Source organism: Nematostella vectensis, chromosome 5 (genome assembly GCF_932526225.1).
Source record: "Nematostella vectensis chromosome 5, jaNemVect1.1, whole genome shotgun sequence".
Classification (NCBI taxonomy): domain Eukaryota; kingdom Metazoa; phylum Cnidaria; class Anthozoa; order Actiniaria; family Edwardsiidae; genus Nematostella; species Nematostella vectensis.
In genome coordinates, this window is record NC_064038.1 from 13,994,320 (window position 1) to 14,013,658 (window position 19,339).

A 19,339-nucleotide genomic window follows, 5' to 3' on the forward strand; every position below is an offset into this window, starting at 1 on the left:
GATAATGGTTAAGGAATAATGGTGATGATGATGACTACGACGAGGATAATGATGGAGCCGATAAAAAGGACAATGAGCCCCTTCTCCTTTGCGCCATTAGCCCCTATCTCCGACACAACTCTTGCACATGAGACAAGTGACAGGTGAAGTAGCAAAACCTCCATTGTCTATGAATGCCGATGTCACAATATCATAACCTTGAAAAATGACATCAAAAAGATATTAATGACTCACTTAAAATGTTTCATTCATTTAATTACTGAGTTATGTCTTGCTAGAAAGAACTTGTAAACATGACTTAGTCCGCATATGAAAATGGCACTAAAAGTACCAAAAGGTTTAACAGCGATTTATCTATATCTGTATATCCTTATCTGTAAACAAGAGCGAAGAAATGATTCTCTACGTGATAACAACAAGACGTGAGCTATTGTAAATGGGTATATTGGTCGAGCAGCAGATATGCGGTTATTAGATACCGAAGTCCATAGTCATTAAAAAGGAACTGACTTTGAATATCTTTATTGGCTGAACCAATATCCTTCCTATTACTTCGACTGCTGTAGATTAAGCGCAGTCTGATTTGATAAGGAAACGTGGGCGGACGGCGGATATGTAACAGACAGCAACATTGATCATTATATTTGCAACGGCGAGACAAAAAAACACGTGTGTGAAGGAGAGAGAGAGAGAGAGGGAGAGGGAGAGAGAGAGAGAGAGAGAGAGAGAGAGAGAGAGAGAGAGAGAGAGAGAGAGGGAGAGAGAGAGAGGGAGGGGGAGGGGGAGGGGGAGGGGGAGGGGGAGGGGGAGGGGGGAGGGGGAGGGGGGAGGGGGAGGGGGATTTTTCTGGGGGGAGGGGGAGGGAGGAAGTTCTCTGATAAAAATCTAACCACCTCCGAAAGAACAAAAAATGATTTTTTATGCCTTTGCCTTTTCAGTATCTCCACGGGACGTTTATTGCCGAATTTGGCTACATACCAGAGCTTAGGTTTTTTTAGTTTTGTCTACAAATAACACGTGTATTGAACGAAAAAAGGACTTTTGGCCGTTGTGGGGGGGGGGGGGGGGGGTGCATTCGCACCCTCGCACCCCCTGCACCTCCCCTGGGTAGCGGCCTTGTGTTGTTTACTGCTCTCTTTGACTATGGAGTTCCGTATAACAGTAGACTGAGACTAGATGGTAGGGACTAAGACCAGAAGGGGGGGGGATCTCCCCCCTCTTCCTGGTCAAATAAAGCTATTACGTCTGTATATGTTATTTCCCGTATTGTGAAATACAGTGACTGAGGTCTGATACAGACCGAGGCCGAAGGCCGAGAGCAAGTATCCCAAACAACAAATCGGGGTAGCCCGAGTGTCAGGACTTTTTCTTCTTCCCTTTGAAGGATATACCAGGATGCGATAAAAAGATTTGTTTTTCCTCTCCCACTTTTGAAACAAAAAATAATCGTCTTATAATTAGATAATCTGATAATCGGGGCTACTCACAACGGGTGTATGTCCCTTCATTTGGGTCCCCTGTGTCTACCTGCAAGCCAAGCGGTCAGCAGTAGTTCATGTAACGTACCCATAGCAACAACACACTCGGCCTACCTCAGATCACAGTAGAACGCAAGCTTTCGAAGGGGACTTTGTTGCTATCCCGAAAAATATAAATTTTTCTTTTAATCCCCCCTCAAATTAACTGATAATATGAGTGTAAGAACATACAACCCTTCTGTTTTGATTGGAAACTGGAATGAGGACATCTGTCTTGAGGAAGTAAGTTTTTGAACTGTTTGAAATGCAGCGATTTCTTTGCTGCAATCCTGTTTTGTTTTTATTCTTCTTGGATCTATCCTTGTTGTTACTGAATCTTGAATTAACGTTTTCATATTGTTACAAATATCCAGGATTTTTTAAATATAAGTTCGATTCAATGAGATGATTCACTGGTAATAGTGTATCGGCTTGGAGATATTGTTATGAATTCGTTTGATTATTGCTTTACTTTCCCAGTCGGCGGTAGCTCAAATTCTATTATTAAAATCTACAGGACAAATTAAAAGACTTCCTCGACAAGAAGGAGAAAGGAGAGCTTTTAATTCAAAAAGCTTCTAACTTACTAGGAAATATACTCAAGAAGGTAAGATAAAAGAATATTTCACGACTCTCTTTGATTTCGCTATCTATTTGTGTTATTCTTTACGAACACATTTCCCGATAAAGCATGTGAAATATATTTTCGAGAATTCCTTGTCTGTAAAATTGCACAAATGTACTTATATTTATCCGCGGCTGTTTTTTTCCCAAGACTGAGCTTTCTGTGTCTCACGATGGGTACCTTCATTTCGGGGATATTGTGTGCGTGTATAACCCCGCAAGCGAAGTGTTATTGACGGCCAACATGTCTGAGAGTAAGATGCGTGATGCCCAGAGCCTTGGAGGTCCTTGCGATATATCTGCATCCAAGTCACTTCAGCCATGTGTCCGCAATACCTTTATGATTGTCAGGTTTGTAAGACAGTCACTGCTGCAAGGATTTAAGGATTTTGAGGGGAGGGGGGGTTCGTTAACACATTTAGCAGATGATTTTATCTTAGGTAGCTTGCAGTGGTGCTCAATTTTCCTTCATTAAAGTGGTGGATGGTTCTTTCAAACCCCTTGAACTCCCCCTGGGCCTGCTGCTTGTGCTGGATTTTTTCGTGATCACTTATAGTGAAAGCACATTTGGTTAAAGGGGCAGTTGCACATTTGTTTCAAAGTGAAAATACATGGTCGAATCGTCATTTCTTGTAAGCGATAAAGACGGCTGAGAGAGTATGTAGACGTGAAATCTGTTTGCATCGCCCCGAATTTACTCACAAGAAGACAATCAAACAGCTTTTAGATAGTGTCCAGTAGTTTTTCTCTGTGCTGGATTGGCGATGGTAGCATTCTTAAAAAATAACGCTTCTGGTGCAACTGCCCCTTTAACATTAACAAAAAAAGTACATTTATAGCAGGGTGGTGAAGAGGGGGGGCCCATCACGAATCACAAAGTTATTTTTCAGACTTTCACGAGAAGGGGGAGGGATGGACACCACAAACAGAACTTGAAAATTGTTTTCATTTTCTTAATCTGAAGTATGAAAAAAAATTATTAATACATAGAAAAAAAATTGTGACCTTAATGCATATCACTGATAAGTAAATATTTTGATTGTCCTAATAAATATCTCTTATATACTCTAGCCCTGAGCTGTACCAGGAAGGTCAGGTACTTCGCTATGGCCAGCCTTTTATGCTCAGTACACTACCAGGAGTTGGGGGCAGTGTGAGTATTTTGCGTCTGTAATAAGTCTGTAAATGTTTGCTCTTCATGAGTAAAAGAATAAAAAAGTAAAGATTTATCTTTATAAGGAAAGAAATCCTTTGTATAAAGAATACTCATGGTTACTTTATTTTTTTAAATTGCACCATAAATGTGAAAATGCTAAAATTACATTTAACTGTCATCCTTTTGTGTTTCATTGCACAATAAAAATACTACCCTGAACTAAACTAAACTACAGAAAGGAACAACAAAGAAAATAATATTGATGTTCATTTAGCTATGTATGATAGTATCTGTAAATCCTTTTGCTGATTTCTTCTGGCATATGATTAAATAAAAAAATGTTTGCTATTTCCAGTTGAGAATGCATAGTGACCGGGTAACATTCAATAAAGCGGCCAAGAAGTCTCGCAAACAAGAATGCCTTCTAACAGATAATTCTTCCTTCACTGCACACTGGTAAGTTTGTTCCACGCACTTCATATAAAACACATATTTCTTATTATTACATTCCTTTTTAGTGCCATAGCAGCCCTTGAAATATTGGAGGGGGGGGCACAATACAGAATCGTTAAGAAAATATTTTTTGGCACAGCCACACCCAAACTGGTCATTTCCTTATATATTTTTTAAAATATTGGGGGGGGGGGGCATATAAACTTTGTCAAGATTCCTTGGTTATTATATTTAACAATATAATATCCATGCCACTCTCTGTATTCGTCCGTACTAGTCTGTATTTTTAAAAATTGGTTTTGCCTATTTAGATTTTTCCCATACCATAACCATTTACAAGCGGTTTCAGGTGCCAGAGCTCAAGCCAAGAAAAAATCCATGTACATTAATTGTAATACAAAAATCAATGTTCACATACAAACCAAGATAATTCAGGGCCCCAAGTTGTCCAGGCCCACACCTACCTACAAAAGTTAAACTGTTTGACATGATTATGGTAAAATATTTCATTGGGGATATACCTAAGTTTTACCTTTAAAGGACTGTGACTAACCCATCAAACTCCTCATATTTTGCATGCTCAGAAACCCAAAGGTCTTAGCCTGCGTGCTGCCTAGCACATCCTCTTTTAAAAAGCGTCAAAATTTGGTGGTTGCTAATCTTTTTTTATGTTCTTTGATCGTTTTCAGGAATTGCTTGTGTTTTGACCCACAACAGCGCCTAGAAAATGATGGAATGCCAGTCCCAGTAAGTGTTTTCATACATTCTGGTGAACAGCTAACTCATCTTGCGGTCGCCTGTTATTTTAAAGCACATGAATGTTACGAGTGACTTACTGTACTTATCCTCTTTCCTTGCAGGCAAACCAGCGAATCCTGTTTAATCACTGCAAGACAAACCAGAACCTCGCCTGCATGTCAGAATTCTCGTTTAGGTAGGGAAGCCCCAACAATTGTACTCATGAGTTATGGAGTATTTAGAAATTAAGGGCTTACTCTGGCAAATGTCTAAGGTCTGCCCCTTCCCCAAGCCACATGCATCTGTCCCTGTTTCTCCTCCCCTACACATGCATCTGTCCCTGTTTCTCCTCCCCTACACATGCATCTGTCCCTGTTTATCCTCCCCTACACATGCATCTGTCCCTGTTTCTCCTCCCCTACACATGCATCTGTCCCTGTTTCTCCTCCCCTACACATGCATCTGTCCCTGTTTCTCCTCCCCTACACATGCATCTGTCCCTGTTTCTCCTCCCCTACACATGCATCTGTCCCTGTTTATCCTCCCCGACACATGCATCTGTCCCTGTTTATCCTCCCCGACACATGCATCTGTCACTGTTTATCCTCCCCTACACATGCATCTGTCCCTGTTTATCCTCCCCTACACATGCATCTGTCCCTTTTTATCCTCCCCTACACATGCATCTGTCCCTGTTTATCCTCCCCTACACATGCATCTGTCCCTGTTTATCCTCCCCTACACATGCATCTGTCCCTGTTTATCCTCCCCTACACATGCATCTGTCCCTGTTTCTCCTCCCCTACACATGCATCTGTCCCTGTTTATCCTCCCCTACACATGCATCTGTCCCTGTTTATCCTCCCCTACACATGCATCTGTCCCTGTTTATCCTCCCCTACACATGCATCTGTCACTGTTTATCCTCCCCGACACAGGCATCTGTCCCTGTTTATCCTCCCCTACACATGCATCTGTCCCTGTTTATCCTCCCCTACACATGCATCTGTCCCTGTTTATCCTCCCCTACACATGCATCTGTCCCTGTTTATCCTCCCCTACACATGCATCTGTCCCTGTTTATCCTCCCCTACACATGCATCTGTCCCTGTTTATCCTCCCCGACACATGCATCTGTCCCTGTTTATCCTCCCCGACACATGCATCTGTCCCTGTTTATCCTCCCCTACACATGCATCTGTCACTGTTTATCCTCCCCGACACATGCATCTGTCCCTGTTTATCCTCCCCGACACATGCATCTGTCCCTGTTTATCCTCCCCGACACATGCATTTGTCCCAGACCGCTATTGACTATAATTTCATACTGCATGTCCTTCAGTCTTGATTCGTACTAGAAAAAAATACATTTCTAGGAACGCTCTACGTTACACACACAAGTACAGAAATACAAAACAAAACCAGTTACAACATCTGGTTAGTTACAACAGCAGTTACAACAGTACACTGCAAATGGACAATTGCGTTGGTACAGTGTTGCCATCGTTTAGTATACACCGTTGGTTGGCAAGTGACACATTTGTTGTTCTTTCCCAGGACGCCGTTTGGTCGCGAGATGGAGGTCGCCGCGCACACTTCGTTAGACTCTCATCGCGCCGAGACGCCCGCTAACCACTGGGTGATCCTTACTCGGACGGTCGAGGACGCCGCCGAACAGCACGAGATCGAGAGAGAAACGCTTATGAAACCGAGCACAGAGGTGGGTCTCACGGAACGAACGGAACGAGGTCCCGGTATCAAAGAGATGAGACCATAGGGTCTTGTATTTTGAGAGGGAGCTAGGGTAACTTTTGTCAACACTCCACCCAGACGACGTCACAAAATGACGCACCATTTGTTTTTCGTTTCTCATTCCTTTTTGGTGGCTAGTACTTTGATTAAGAGAGATATATGGCTGATCTAGACGAAAATGACATTTTCGATGTTCTTAATTCAATGTGACATATTATGTATGACATATAATGGTATAATGGTGACACAAACAACCTTTCTGCATGTGTAAAGTCTCTTATTCCCATGGTTTCTTACTTGTATGAGATGCTCAGCTTTCTAATCGGTACGAAAAAGAAATCACCAGGCGGGTTGAGTAATCCGGCCTTATTATGGTCAAACTTTAATTGTCCAGAATTGACTAAATCATGATATATTGTGATATACATTTAAAAGCTTGTTAGATCACAATAATAACTTGAAGATAATATCGCGGCTCTAAGCAGGGATCTACCTGGGAGATATCCCTTATTGCAATTTTTGTTGAATCCAGTCCTCATCGCGATGACTGGCTGTATTTTGTCCTATTCTTATGCTTGGTTGCCATGCAATGTAGGTACTTCATATAAGGCTTATTCACAAACACCTGCATCTTCGTTTTAGGTGCAGACTTTTGACGAGCCTCCCGCCGGTGGGCAGCACGAGTTCCGCGAAGTCCCAGAAGACTCTACCCCACCACAATAATCCCGTGGCGGAAAAAAATAATAAAAGTTTATTATTTGCATCATGACTAGGAAATGGAGGGAGGGGGCTTTAGATACATTCAGTAGGAAAATAACTATTTTGTTTCGTGTTACGTTGGCACTGCCACTGAATAATATATGTTTATTTTAAGATACCGCTAAGCAGCAAACAAGTGAATCCCACAAATAAAAGTGGTGAATGAATATGTACAGAGTGATTTTATTAGCATTTTTCGCATGACCGAGAAATGTTAGTAATATAAAAAGTTAGTGATTCGCATTTATCTTGTTATTAAAAACGTACTTGTTTTTTCTTATTGGTCTGTCATTGGTATCATTTGATTGGATCTTTATGCAGTGATCGTGTTGGTTGATCTTGTTACCATCTGCCAGTGGCCACTATCCTATCACAAGTAAGATAACTCATAAAAGACGAAGCAACAACGCCGCAGTAATGTTATGTGCGCTAAGCATGAACCATTCGTCCATCTTACTTTACTGTTGGTTCATATAAACCCTTCTATTTGATCAATCCGACAAAAATGTTGGAGAAACGGGCCTCCAGATTCTAAAACAAAACAACAACAAAAGTCAGGCGCGGCCTTTGACTCCTAAAGGTGGAAGGGTCTACCACTACTTGGCACGCCCGGTCTGGAGTATTCTATTTACTCGCGCTTATTGCGTAATCATCTGAAATTAGTCTTTTTTTTTTTTGGTGTTTCGATAAAAGACTGATTACAAATGACAAATAACAGTTTTGAGACACTTTTGAATAAAAATGTTTAGAACAATATCCCCGGTACACGACACATTTGAGTACGTCCAAATCTAGCTGGCGATTTTGTTAGGTTATTCTTTTAATCGTTCGTAGATTGTTTTTCTAGCTTTGTGCATGGCCGCGCAAGAGAGCTGGGGAAGGTGTATGGGGGGCCCGGCAAAAGTTCAGGACTATTACTGATATGTTTATTCAAGAAAGGTTTTGCATGGGCTGATCCATTAGTGGTTGATTTGTTACCCACCCCCCACCCCCCATAAGGAGCATATTTCTTGTACATTTTACGCCTTCTCCTCATTTGCCCTCCTCCCCTCCCTTAATCCCTGTAATGTCAAACCCGTAAATTCCCCTCTAAATTCGCTAATGTAAAGGTCAGGCGCGTACCCAGGATTTGCTAGAGGGGGGGGGGGGGGGGGGGGGGGCATCATGGAAATACTATAGAATTTGAGATGAAGATTCGTTGATAAGAAATGACCAACTTTTTGGCCGCCAAGGGGGGCGGCGCGCACCCCCCAGTGTACCCCCCTGTGCACCCCCTAGTCTATCCCCCAGTCTACCCCCCTGTGTACGCGCCTGAAGGTATTACACAGACGATTCATTATCAGCAAGCAGTATATTATGAATAGACAACAGCAAAGGCAATAAGATTATAAGCGAATCTAGCCAGCAAAGTCTTTTACAGCCTTCAGCGACATACATATAGAGCTCATGTAGAACACTTCAAAGGCCTAAACGGCGCGGCCTACAGGGAGTTTACCAAGCCAATTTATGAAATCATTGGAAGGAAAAGAATACATCAGTGGCATGCTGACTGTCCTTCCTTACGTTCCTTGTTCTATACCTAAATGCCAACACACCAAAAACTGGTATTCGACTCTGCCAAATTTTCGTCTTTAATAAGACTTCTTCAGGGCAGACCCCTGTCTTACTAGTCTTATTAAAGACGAAATTTGGCAGAGTCGAATACCATTTTTGGTGTATTGTATTTATTCCTTTGGTTCACGAACACCGCTATTTGGGCTTTTTGTATCTTTGAAATGCCTTGTAAATATAGTAACTTGGGGCTGAGCATGGCCCAGGCGCGTATCCAGGGGGGGAGCAGGGGGTGCGAACGCACCGAAATTCCACTTTTGGTTCTCAATAGACGTGCTATTTGTAGACAAAACTAAAAATCATGAGCTAGATCACTCTGGTATGTAGCCGAATCCGACAATAAACGTCCCGTGGAGATACTGCAAAGGCATAAAAAATCCCTTTTTGTTCTTTCGGAGGTGGTTAGATTTTTATGAGAACTCCCTCCTTCCCCCTTCCCTCCCGGGAAAATTAGGTCCACTTATTTTATATTTCGCATCCCCCCTTCCCCCGCCCAAAGAAAAATTCTGGGTACGTTCCTGTGGCATATAGTGACGTCATAAAATTTTATTTTTGCGTATTGTGCACTGTTGATGATCCTTTGTGGTTTACAGTGACACAATGAAAGCACCAGGGTAAATGATTGGACTATAGGGAAAATCTCTTGATTTTTGTCCCAATCTCTGAGGAAGGGCTTCTGGTACTTGCACGTTTACACCGTAGCAAGAATGGCAATAGTAAAAGGACCATCAGAGGTGCAGCGAGCGGCTAGTATGGACTGTTGCAAGGGCCGCGGGACTAGAGGGGTCGAAGCTGTTCACCTTTGGCCATTTTTAGTGAACTGTACTAAGTGATCTTCGAAACCTTTCTTGAGTTTGCGATAGCTCAGCCCCGCCTCTTCTCCCACGACACGCTTTTCGGTGTGTTCCGCAGCTCTTGGTTCTTATAGTCGAGTCTCATATATTAACCTCCCTATCTTGCATCTCAATCTTCGTATTTCTCTTTCAAGAATCAGTTCTTCACTCACAGTTAAGTCATGGAATTTTTTTCCTGCCTGAGTCCTCTTCAGGAAGCTTGCTAACTCCTCAAGCTACATATTCTGGCGCTTGCAAGAAACAAGCTAACACCGTCACAAGAACAGTTATACTAAATACCCAGAGCGAGACCTTATCCATGACCATGGCAGCAATCCTCCACTCTTCCTTGTGAATATTCACTTTGTCGTCTACGATCGAGTTTTCCACCAACGTCTCTACCTTCTGAAGTATCTTCTCCCCAAGAGCCAAGGCTGGGTGCTCTGCACCCCCTAGGCTCCCGCCGATGAATCCGTTCCGTCCACTGTACATGTGCTGTCTTGTCGGGTTCGAGTAGCACTTGTCACCGTCAATCACTTTAGGAATCAACTGTTCCTGGAGATGCTCGTCTCTCAATGAATCCTTCGTAGATTCTGGTCTAAAGACCACATCAATGTTTTCACCATGCGCTCGCATGATTTTCGAGTGTTCGGAATACCGCTTTAGGTTTTCCATTCGAATGCCGAAGAAGTTCCCTAAGTAACCCAGGATATATTTGCGAACCCAATGCGGCATTTCCATACAGTCTGAGTGGTAGTATTTCAGAATGTAACAAGTCCATACAAGTGCTACAGCCATCTCTATCATGCCGGCCATATAGAACTTTGCAATAAGAGGGATGGCATCGGAGGTTGGCGGGATAGTCTCGGCGACGACCAGCATGAAAACGGTCATGGCGAGGAGGATGGTGATGGATAGCGAGGTACGTTCACCTAAGCATACACAAAGTACAGGAAGAAATCATCAAGCAAGATGGTGCGCACAAAAACACAGGATAAGGCATCATCAAACAATATGGTGCACATAGAAAAGCATACTCAAAAGTCCAATAAGAGATTATCAAAAAAGATGGCGAATACTCTTTTTTTCGATGGGACACTGCTAAACTCTTTTCAAGGCGGTGATCTGCATGCAATACGACTCTTGGTCCAACTGATTTTTATCAATTAAAATCTGATAATATATATACTTTATTTAATTAGAAATGAAAATATATATAATATCTTATTATACAAACAAATTCTCATCACCCATCAGGGGCGGATTTAGGGCCCCGCCCCCCTCCCCCCTATTTTCAGATATTTGGCTTTGAAATAACAAAAACATATAAGGAAATACACGGAACAACATTGAATCCGCCCCCCTTTCTTGAAACCCTTGTTTCGCCCCCTCCCCTCCTGGATCAGCCCCTGCCCATTCGTGCTGATAGAAATATATTTTATAAAGGGAACGTTTATCTTGGGCTTATCATACCTGATTCTGCTGGAAGCACAAACGATACATTGACCAGTGCGGTGATGGTGACCAGCGGCAAAATCAAATTCATCATGTAGAACAGCGACCTCCGTCGAATTACGAACGTAAACGTCACATCCGGATACGGCTCATCGCAACAGAAGTACTTGAGAACGTTACGTTTGCTCTCGGCAGACTGAAGGTTCCATTCAGCACTCGGAATGTACTTTCCAAGGTCTGCCGCAGAGCTCTCGTTTACGACGTCAAGCCGAAAGCCGTCGTAAGTCCAAGAGCCGAATTTGAGTGGGCAGTACTGGGTGTCAAATGGGAAATGCTTGACGTCTATTGGACAGTTGCTTCGAAATGTGACTGGGGCGAGCCACGTGTTGCGGCCGTCGTAACGGAGGACCACCCGCGTGTTGAGTCTGTCCAGGTTTCCGCCAAAAGTTACATCCGGGTCCGCACTGTAAGGAGAATAACGTCATCAATTCGTGAAGGCAATCCATTACTTTTATAAGATAAGAGAAACCGAGTTTCCATTTGCCAGCACTAGAAGTGGGGAACCTGCGATTCTTTTTATTTCTCAAACGGAAAGGGTTTATTCTTGTTTCTGAAGCCTCCTCTTCTTGTAGTGAAATATCGAATAAACCATGGTCTGGTAAGAAGCAATCACATAGCACCTTCAAATCGCTCGTTAAGGATACGTTCCAGTATATACGTATGCCGGACTGGTTTTTTTGTATTAAATTAGAAAACTGTATCTCGTGGTTGATATGCAGACTTACTTGTCGTAGAGTACAATATCCGGAAGCCATATGATTGTCGGAGACACGTTAATCGTCTTCAGTCCACCATATTCTGTCACATTCCACGTCAGTAAAGGGTTGTACCAGATCTGTGACATAAAATGATTCAGTTTCTTATCAAAACAAAAACATTATCTAATACCTGCTATGATGAATTCGGTGGATTGTTTCCTGATATTAAGAAAACTCGTTTGTGGAAATCGGACGTCAGCATCTAGCTTTGTTCTCGTTTTTTCTCTCTCGTAAAATTTCCCTCTAATGTATCTGATCATAAAAAGTTGTCCTACTTTAGAATTTTGTCAGCTTGAAGTAGATTATATTCATTTATCCGTGAATCTCGCAAGAGCAGAATTTGATCCTTCGTTCCGTTTCACCATGCAACCAACCTGCCTGATCCAGGTACTTGTAGTCAGCAACTGATTCTTTTCATCCTGAAAATATGTCAAAAATTTGTCAGGAGTCCATTCTGCTAGTCCCCACCCCCTGCCCTTATATGGGTGCGTGACGTAACACGTCTACTATCTGGTTGAGTGTAAGTCCTATTCCCCATTCCCTTACCCCCTGCCCTTCTATGGATGCGTTGCTTACCACGTCTACTATCTTGTTGAGTGTCAGGCATAGTCCCCACCCCCTGCCCTCATATGGATGCGTTGCTTACCACGTCTACTATCTGGTTGAGTGACATAGTCCCCACTCCCTGCCTTTATATGGATGCGATGCTTACCACGTCTACTATCTGGTTGAGTGTCAGGCCTAGCGTGACGGTGACAGACTCGTTGTCGTTCAGAACGGGTCGCTCGTTTCGGTCATACCCCGTGAGCAGCTTCTCAAGAAGACGTTTCTCGTTACGCGATGCGTCTGAAACTAAATTGATCATACAACACAATGAAATAATGATGTTCAATTCTTTCTTACTATTTTAAAGCATCCAATAAGCCCGTCGCGTGTCGGTTGTAGACCACTACGAAGAGCGTCGTTCCCGGCTTGAGCTCGCTTTCTTACAATAGGTTTTTACAATGCCAGCGTGCAAATCCTTCGTAGCGAGGATAATAGGTTGGCTACACAGGTCTGCAAGACGATACCGCTACCGCTATTTTTTAAATAGGTGGCTGACAGTCTCATTAAATTGGATTCCAAACATTATGCCTGTAGTTTTTATATAGCTTAATTGTAACTGTGCGACAACTCGCTCTCCAAAACCGTTGAGCCTCTTCGTCAACAACAACGTTAGCCTAAGGACCTAGAATAATCAGCTTATAGCACTTTCACTCAGTAAGCGAGAAATGTCGATTAAATTCTCAACGTTTTGTCTCCCCCAGAACCATTTTACGCTAAACTACCGCGGAGATTAGCACATAGTGCTCAAGATACCATAGCATTCCACTGATATTTTGAAATAAAATGAATTTTGCCGTCAGGTAACTATAAATTGGTGTAACGTTTTTAGGATTGCCTAGGCTGTAGCCAGAAGAAAATGCTCAGAGGGGGAGAACGTTTTTATGATTGCTAATGCCTAGTGCACACTAGCGACATATCGACATAACGACATGGGCGCGCGCACTCTTATCTTCGACATAACGACATGGATATAACGACATAAGAGAAAAAACATGTTTTTTTTCTTTTATGTCATTATGTCGGGCTAAACATAGTGCGCGCGCCCATATCGTTATGTTGCTAGTGTGCACTATGCATAAGGCTGTAGCCGGAAGTTAACTGCTCAGGAGAGGGGGGGGGGGGGGGGGGGGGCAAGATTCAGATATTTGTTTGACGCATTTTTTTTTTTCAAACGTCGTTTGTAAATTTCTGCTCTAGCCCCCGTGCTAGCCAGGACCCCGAATGCAAAGAACACAACCGCAACGAAGAAAGTCTTCACTCATTTCCCTGACGTTTTCGGTCGCTTGCGCAAGCGCTTACTACGTCCCTATGAAGAACTAAACCTTAGATGAACTAATGATATCTTAATATTTACTAACCTGCTGTCAACGTGCACAGTAGAAAATACAGTGACTCCCAGCGCAAGCGTCTCATCTTTACTTGCACAAAGAAGAGAAACAAAGAGTGTTACTTAAGCATTTGTGCATATTTTCTGGAGATGGGTCGAAGTGGTTCCCAAAATCCCTTTTTATAGTCTGAGCCACATTTCTGTTGGATGCTATTTGCGTGTGCATGCTTAGAAAATATGACCAATTAAATTTCTACTTTAAGATAATTGTTTTAACAAAGCGTAATGTCCCCTCGAAGATAAACCTCCAAAGCAAGTGCGTCGATTCAGCACGAGTAAGCACGGATAGACTGTGACCTTATTGCCAAATCGATTGTGAGCCGTCTTCAAAACTTATTTGTGGAGACAACATTTTTTTTAAGCAGCAGCTGGTGAAAGTTCTTTAAGCTTGTAAAGTTGAAATTAAAAATAATGAGATCCACAATTTCTTTGGTTGAAGTATTGTTGTCTACGGTATTGACACCGGCAACGACTCCACCGCAGTAACAAAGACTATCGTGGGGGTTACCATTTTATCACAAGCTTCGTGTTGGTAAAAAAATCCGCATAACAGTTTTCCATTTTTAATTTTTGCTCAAGGCCACCGTGCAGAAGTTGTATCAATGGTACAAATGTTGACACAAGCAACCTTTCTGCATGTGTAAAGTCTCCTATTCCCATGGTTTCTTACTTGTATTAGATGCTCAGCTTTCTAATCGGTACGAAAAAGAAATCAACGGGCGGGTGGAGTAATCCGGCCTTATTATGGTCAAACTTTAATTGTTCAGAATTGACTAAATCATGATATATTGTGATATACATTTAAAAGCTTATTAGATCACAATAATAACTTTAAGATAATATCGCGGCTCTAAGCAGGGATCTACTTGGGAGATATCCCTTATTGCGATTTTTGTTGAATCCAGTTCTCATCGCGATGACTGGCTGTATTTTGTCCTATTCTTATGCTTGGTTGTCATGCAATGTAGGTACTTCATATAAGGCTTATTGGTCGTACCCACTACTCGAAAAGCTTTGTGTATAATACACAAGCCCAAGTGGCCCATTCAGCGAGCTTGTCTCTTGGCGTAATAACATTGCTTCTTCCATTTATTCATCGCCTCAGTCCCACACGGCGCATAACACGAGCACAACGTTTTACCTACAGTGCTATTGGACATAACATTTTAGGTGTGGCTAGTCATTGTAATGCTTTCCAGGCCTTAATAGCGTACGTTTTAAATTAGCCAATCAGAAAGCGAGAAAGTATGGCACCAATAAAAGTTACATTGAAACATGACTCGTCCCAGGCTATTCTGATTAAGATTTAAAATGGCGGACTTTAAAGAGGGGACGCAATATGTAGACGAGGCTACTTTGGCCCCGTTACTTGATAAAAGCACCTTTCTCGCAAACTATTTGGCAAAGGTAGCACGAGTTTTTCGCAGCCTGTTTGGCTAAGGTAGCGCGCGTTCTCGCAGCCTGTTTGGCTAAGGTAGCGTGCGTTCTCGCAACCTGTTTTGCCTAAGGTAGCGCGAGTTCTTGAAACCTGTTTGGCTAAGGCAGCGCGCATTCTCGCAACCTGTTTGCCTAAAGGTTGGTTCTCACTAGGACGCAAGCGCAAGCGAAAGCGCAAACGGAAGCGCAACACAAGTGAGAATCGGTCAAACACAAGCGTAAGCGCAAGAAAATCAAGCAGTTGCGTTCTCTTGCGCTTATGTTCTAGTGAGAATCGTAAAACTACGTGCTTTTCCCTTGCGCTTACGTCCAAGTGAGAACCAACCTTAATTAAGGTAGCGTGCGTTCTCGCAACCTGTTTGCCTAAGGTAGCGCGCGTTCTCGCAACCTGTTTGCCTAAGGAAGCGCGCGCTCTCGCAACCTGTTTGCCTAAGGTAGCGCGCGTTCTCGCAACATGTTTGCCTAAGGTAGCGCGCGTTCTCGCAACCTGTTTGCCTAAGGTAGCGCGCGTTCTCGCAACCTGTTTGCCTAAGGTAGCGCGCGTTCTCGCAACATGTTTGCCTAAGGTAGCGCGCGTTCTCGCAACCTGTTTGGCTAAGGTAGCGCGCGTTCTCGCAACATGTTTGCCTAAGGTAGCGCGCGTTCTCGCAACATGTTTGCCTAAGGTAGCGCGCGTTCTCGCAACCTGTTTGCCTAAGGTAGCGCGCGGAGCTTTGCTACATCTGGCAAAAAAATTTTCTTCTAATTGGGAATCAGTCATTTTTTTTACTCATTTTGTCGTTTTATTAGACATTTTAGTTATTTCATAAAATCAGCATAGTAAAGCTTGTCTTTGGAAGGTGTTGACGACCTGCTTAGAGCTTGGTGGAAATAAACTAGCCCCTCCCCCTTTAGATGTGTGCTCGATGACTGAAATATATGGCTATTAACCTGATCGCATGGATCGTACTGGAAGTTATGTATGCCATAAATTTTCTATTGTTTAATGGCCAAAAGCAAAGCTTTGAGGGTCCTACAAGTTCCTCTACGACCCAAGCAAACAAGGACAATGATATTTTTACCATACAAAAAAAATCATCTCAAAATTTGGCGTTGTTTCTGAGCGGGCCGTAAAGGGATGAACGCGTAGTGTTCTCACGAATCAGTCCAATAATTAATTACATCCTTCATTCGCAGTGTAAATGACCTGCTAATATTTGGACTATGCATGACTGGATTACTAGTCATTAAATCATCAAACTCAAAGAATATTTCTTCTATAAAGACAAATATTGCGATGTTCTCACAGCTGGATGCTCAGATTTTTACCTTTTCTTGATATCTATATAATCGTCAGCGGTGCATTTGCCAGAAAAAAAAGTTCATTAAATTACTTGAAGCAGCCGCCGCCATCTCTGAGTGTATCACCAGTGAGTCGGACAAAAGGAGGCATTTATAATGATTTCGTATAATGAATTTTGAGCATTCTACAAAATGGGGACCATAGCAAAGGATCCCGAGTTGAGCCATTACAGATGAATAAAAATATAATTTTGCATTAATGCATCATCAAGAATGAGTGCGGGCAGAATAAAAACTGGGTTTAACTCTAGTCTGAAATGATAAGCTTATATGAAGGCAAGAAATTTGAAGCAAAACCAACATACTGTTTTCTCTTACTGTTGACCCGGCAGATTCAACTCTGCTAACATTTTCTAAAAAGTTATAACATTAAGACATCTTTTTTCTTTACCTAGAAAAAAAACATACTTGAAATTTTGTCAAAAAACTCTTTTGACGGCGACCGCAGTCGAAAATCAATTTTATCTTATGTCTCATGAATCTTTATCTCATATCGCTTTTGAGCCCACATGTGAGAAAGTCAACCTGGAGATTCCATAATTGATGTGTTTTTTTCAAATAGGTTCATTCCCTAGCTTCACATTTTAACAAGGACATTTCTTCGGCGCCAGGCAAAACCCAAAGAAAAAAATGGAGCAAAGACAGAACGAAAGTGCTTCATCAGAGTGAATTCTCGTGAATATGTAATGACGTTACAAAGTCAGTTGCTAATTGACTAACATAAAAACAGTAATATTTAAACAAACTGTTATATTTGTTAACAATTTTATGAGACAACGTCAATTTCAGTAGTCAAAAGATATATTTCAGGATGGTAGTTCCTTGCACTACAATTATGATGAATGGAGACTTTTATCTGTTTGCGATTTTTCAAAGAGCAAGAGATTTCAATCTCCAACTTATTGCTAAGTTAGCTTAGCTGTTTATGAGTCTACCATTCTCATTTTCTAAAGGAATCCATACCTTTTTCGCAGGCAGTAGAGACTGGCTTCCACAATGTTATATCCGTAGCGAATGTGAATTGTCATTCAAACGTCATTCAAATTGTCATATCATCACATCAAAACAAAAGTACTTCCAATAAATTCTGGTCTGCCTTGATTGAAGAACATTAAAAGCTCATTCACGTAATTAAATTGAACCTTAAATAACTGGACTTGCGAGATAAAAAAAAAAAAATAGCGGGCCGATTTTGAGGTTATATTCCAGCCGTGCTATTTGTGTGTGCGCTGTTTTCCATAAGCGTCTTTTTCAAGTCCCCAGGGAGCTCGCCTTTTCCAAAGCACTTGCCCTCTCGATGGTAAGATAAAAGCTTTAGAATCTACAGGTAATTATCAAGTCATTGTAGCCATGGCTACAAGTCATAAATGCATCTCTTAATGAACTTTTAATTGCGGCTCTTTTCCAGCTCTTAATTCAAAATTCTTACCCCAAGAGCAAGCCCTGCTAAGGAGAAATAAAGATATTATGAAACATTTAAATGTTCTCACAAGATAATATCGTCCCTTGCTTTAATATCGACTCAAAAATATTTCGATGAAAAAGGGCTGTGAAGTATAGGCAAATCTTTTGGAATATTCTAAACACAAGTTGAGTTTCTAAGGTCTACGGAAGCTCATAACCGGCGCTGGGTACAACGGCATCTTCTTACTTCAATTTCCCATCAGCTGGTAGCCCTTCTCAATAACGGAAAGAAGTCATCTGAATAACTAAATCGACAAAAGGAAGGCTTCCGACGAAGGTCTGATGGCTAAAATCACTTTTTCGAAAAGATGGATTATGAAATAAAACAATTAGGAAATTTCCTTTGAACTCTTCTTACAAAAATACAATATTTTTTTTCACCTAGATCAGTGTCAAATTCTACAGTTTGTATTATCTTTATGTTTGCAGTCAAACCCTGAGCCTATATATTATAATAAACGGTGGTGCATAAGGCGTATTTGTTATTAGAAAAGGGCAAAGAGTATGTAAAAGATCAACCCAATATTGCGAATGCCGTAGAATTTTTTTCGCGAAAAGGCGATCATGGCCGATGAGAACTATTTTAGAGAAAATGATTGCTTTTGACGGAAAAAATAAATGTACACCTAAAATCCATTTTACACACAATAATCATTATTAAGCGTTAGAAGTGAAAACCTGTTTATTTAAGCGCGCGCTTTGACAGACAAACGCAGAATGGAATAGGAAAACCTGTCGCTCTCCTCGAGCTCATGTAGAAACACCAACAAAATGGTTTCAAACTCTTAGTAGACCTTAGAATACGAACGAAGAAAATATGGAAATATAAAACATGTCACTGCGCAATTACTATCCGTTCCTTCTTTATATGAAGAATGAGGTCAAATAAGCTTAGCTCTTTCAAAAACTATTCTTCTTTTACCATGTTAGAAATGTTGAAAGTCTTGCTCCAAACAAATAACCTCCACAACACGAGTATTTCTGTTTTTTTTTTAAGTTACTCACCTTTTAACTCACATATGTCATCTTCTGCGGCTTTTGCTTAATGGGCGAAGAAGACATAGGACAGTGTAATTTATCTTTATTTGATTTCATAGTGAGTTTCTCATTGACTTTCTCTCAGCGGGAACTCCGCGGCAAAGGAAGGTACTATAAATAGAAATACATGCTTTGGGAAAAATGTATAATGGTAAATGTTATATGTAAAATTTACAAGATATCAGGCAAAATAAAGCCATGTGAATATCTTTTATGCAGTAGTGTAAATATTTAAGAAATCTCAATTGGAACACTCCTAGAAGGTTCGGATAAAAAAAAAGCAACTGCGCGGATCCCTATTTAAAAAATCTTGAAAATGAAAACGAGAGCTTTTTTCGTTAGTGTTTCGA

General features: G+C 41.6%; 2 protein-coding genes across 5 annotated transcripts; one reads left to right on the plus strand and one right to left on the minus strand.

Moving 5' to 3' along the window:
- The first annotated feature begins 1,572 nt into the window (after positions 1-1,572).
- Positions 1,573-7,279, plus strand: LOC5513990 (cilia- and flagella-associated protein 161). Its single transcript, XM_048727864.1, has 9 exons — positions 1,573-1,760; positions 2,035-2,124; positions 2,293-2,492; positions 3,213-3,294; positions 3,653-3,753; positions 4,440-4,497; positions 4,611-4,684; positions 6,046-6,208; positions 6,883-7,279. Exons 1-9 carry the CDS (start codon positions 1,692-1,694, stop codon positions 6,961-6,963), a joined length of 918 nt encoding a protein of 305 aa, XP_048583821.1. The 5' UTR covers positions 1,573-1,691; the 3' UTR covers positions 6,964-7,279.
- A 632-nt stretch (positions 7,280-7,911) lies between these two features.
- LOC5513989 (neuronal acetylcholine receptor subunit alpha-9-like) lies at positions 7,912-19,020 on the minus strand. 4 transcript variants are annotated; one of them, XM_048727862.1, is made up of 7 exons: positions 18,957-19,020; positions 13,681-13,735; positions 12,429-12,568; positions 12,091-12,135; positions 11,684-11,793; positions 10,917-11,362; positions 7,912-10,375 (listed from the first exon to the last, which is right to left on the minus strand). In XM_048727862.1, the coding sequence occupies exons 2-7, from the start codon at positions 13,733-13,735 to the stop codon at positions 9,675-9,677; spliced, it is 1,497 nt and encodes a 498-aa protein (XP_048583819.1). In that variant the 5' UTR covers positions 18,957-19,020; the 3' UTR covers positions 7,912-9,674. The 4 variants fall into 4 exon arrangements, with proteins under 4 accessions (XP_048583819.1, XP_048583818.1, XP_048583817.1 ...); XM_048727861.1 differs by lacking the exon at positions 18,957-19,020 and adding an exon at positions 17,451-17,758 and having other exon boundaries at positions 13,681-13,740; XM_048727860.1 differs by lacking the exon at positions 18,957-19,020 and adding an exon at positions 17,451-17,757.
- Between the last annotated feature and the right edge of the window lie 319 nt (positions 19,021-19,339).

Bases quoted from the DNA above. Each gene is read 5' to 3' on its own strand.
- LOC5513990 (XM_048727864.1), top strand. From the start codon at position 1,692: ATGAGTGTAAGAACATACAACCCTTCTGTTTTGATTGGAAACTGGAAT. The intron at 1,761-2,034 runs GTAAGTTTTTGA...TAAAATCTACAG, and splicing joins AGGACATCTGTCTTGAGGAA to GACAAATTAAAAGACTTCCT. The intron at 3,754-4,439 runs GTAAGTTTGTTC...GATCGTTTTCAG, and splicing joins TCTTCCTTCACTGCACACTG to GAATTGCTTGTGTTTTGACC.
- LOC5513989 (XM_048727862.1), bottom strand. From the start codon at position 13,735: ATGAGACGCTTGCGCTGGGAGTCACTGTATTTTCTACTGTGCACGTTG. The intron at 12,569-13,680 runs GTTAGTAAATAT...TGATCAATTTAG, and splicing joins ACTGTGCACGTTGACAGCAG to TTTCAGACGCATCGCGTAAC. The intron at 12,136-12,428 runs GTAAGCATCGCA...ACATATTTTCAG, and splicing joins TCAACCAGATAGTAGACGTG to GATGAAAAGAATCAGTTGCT.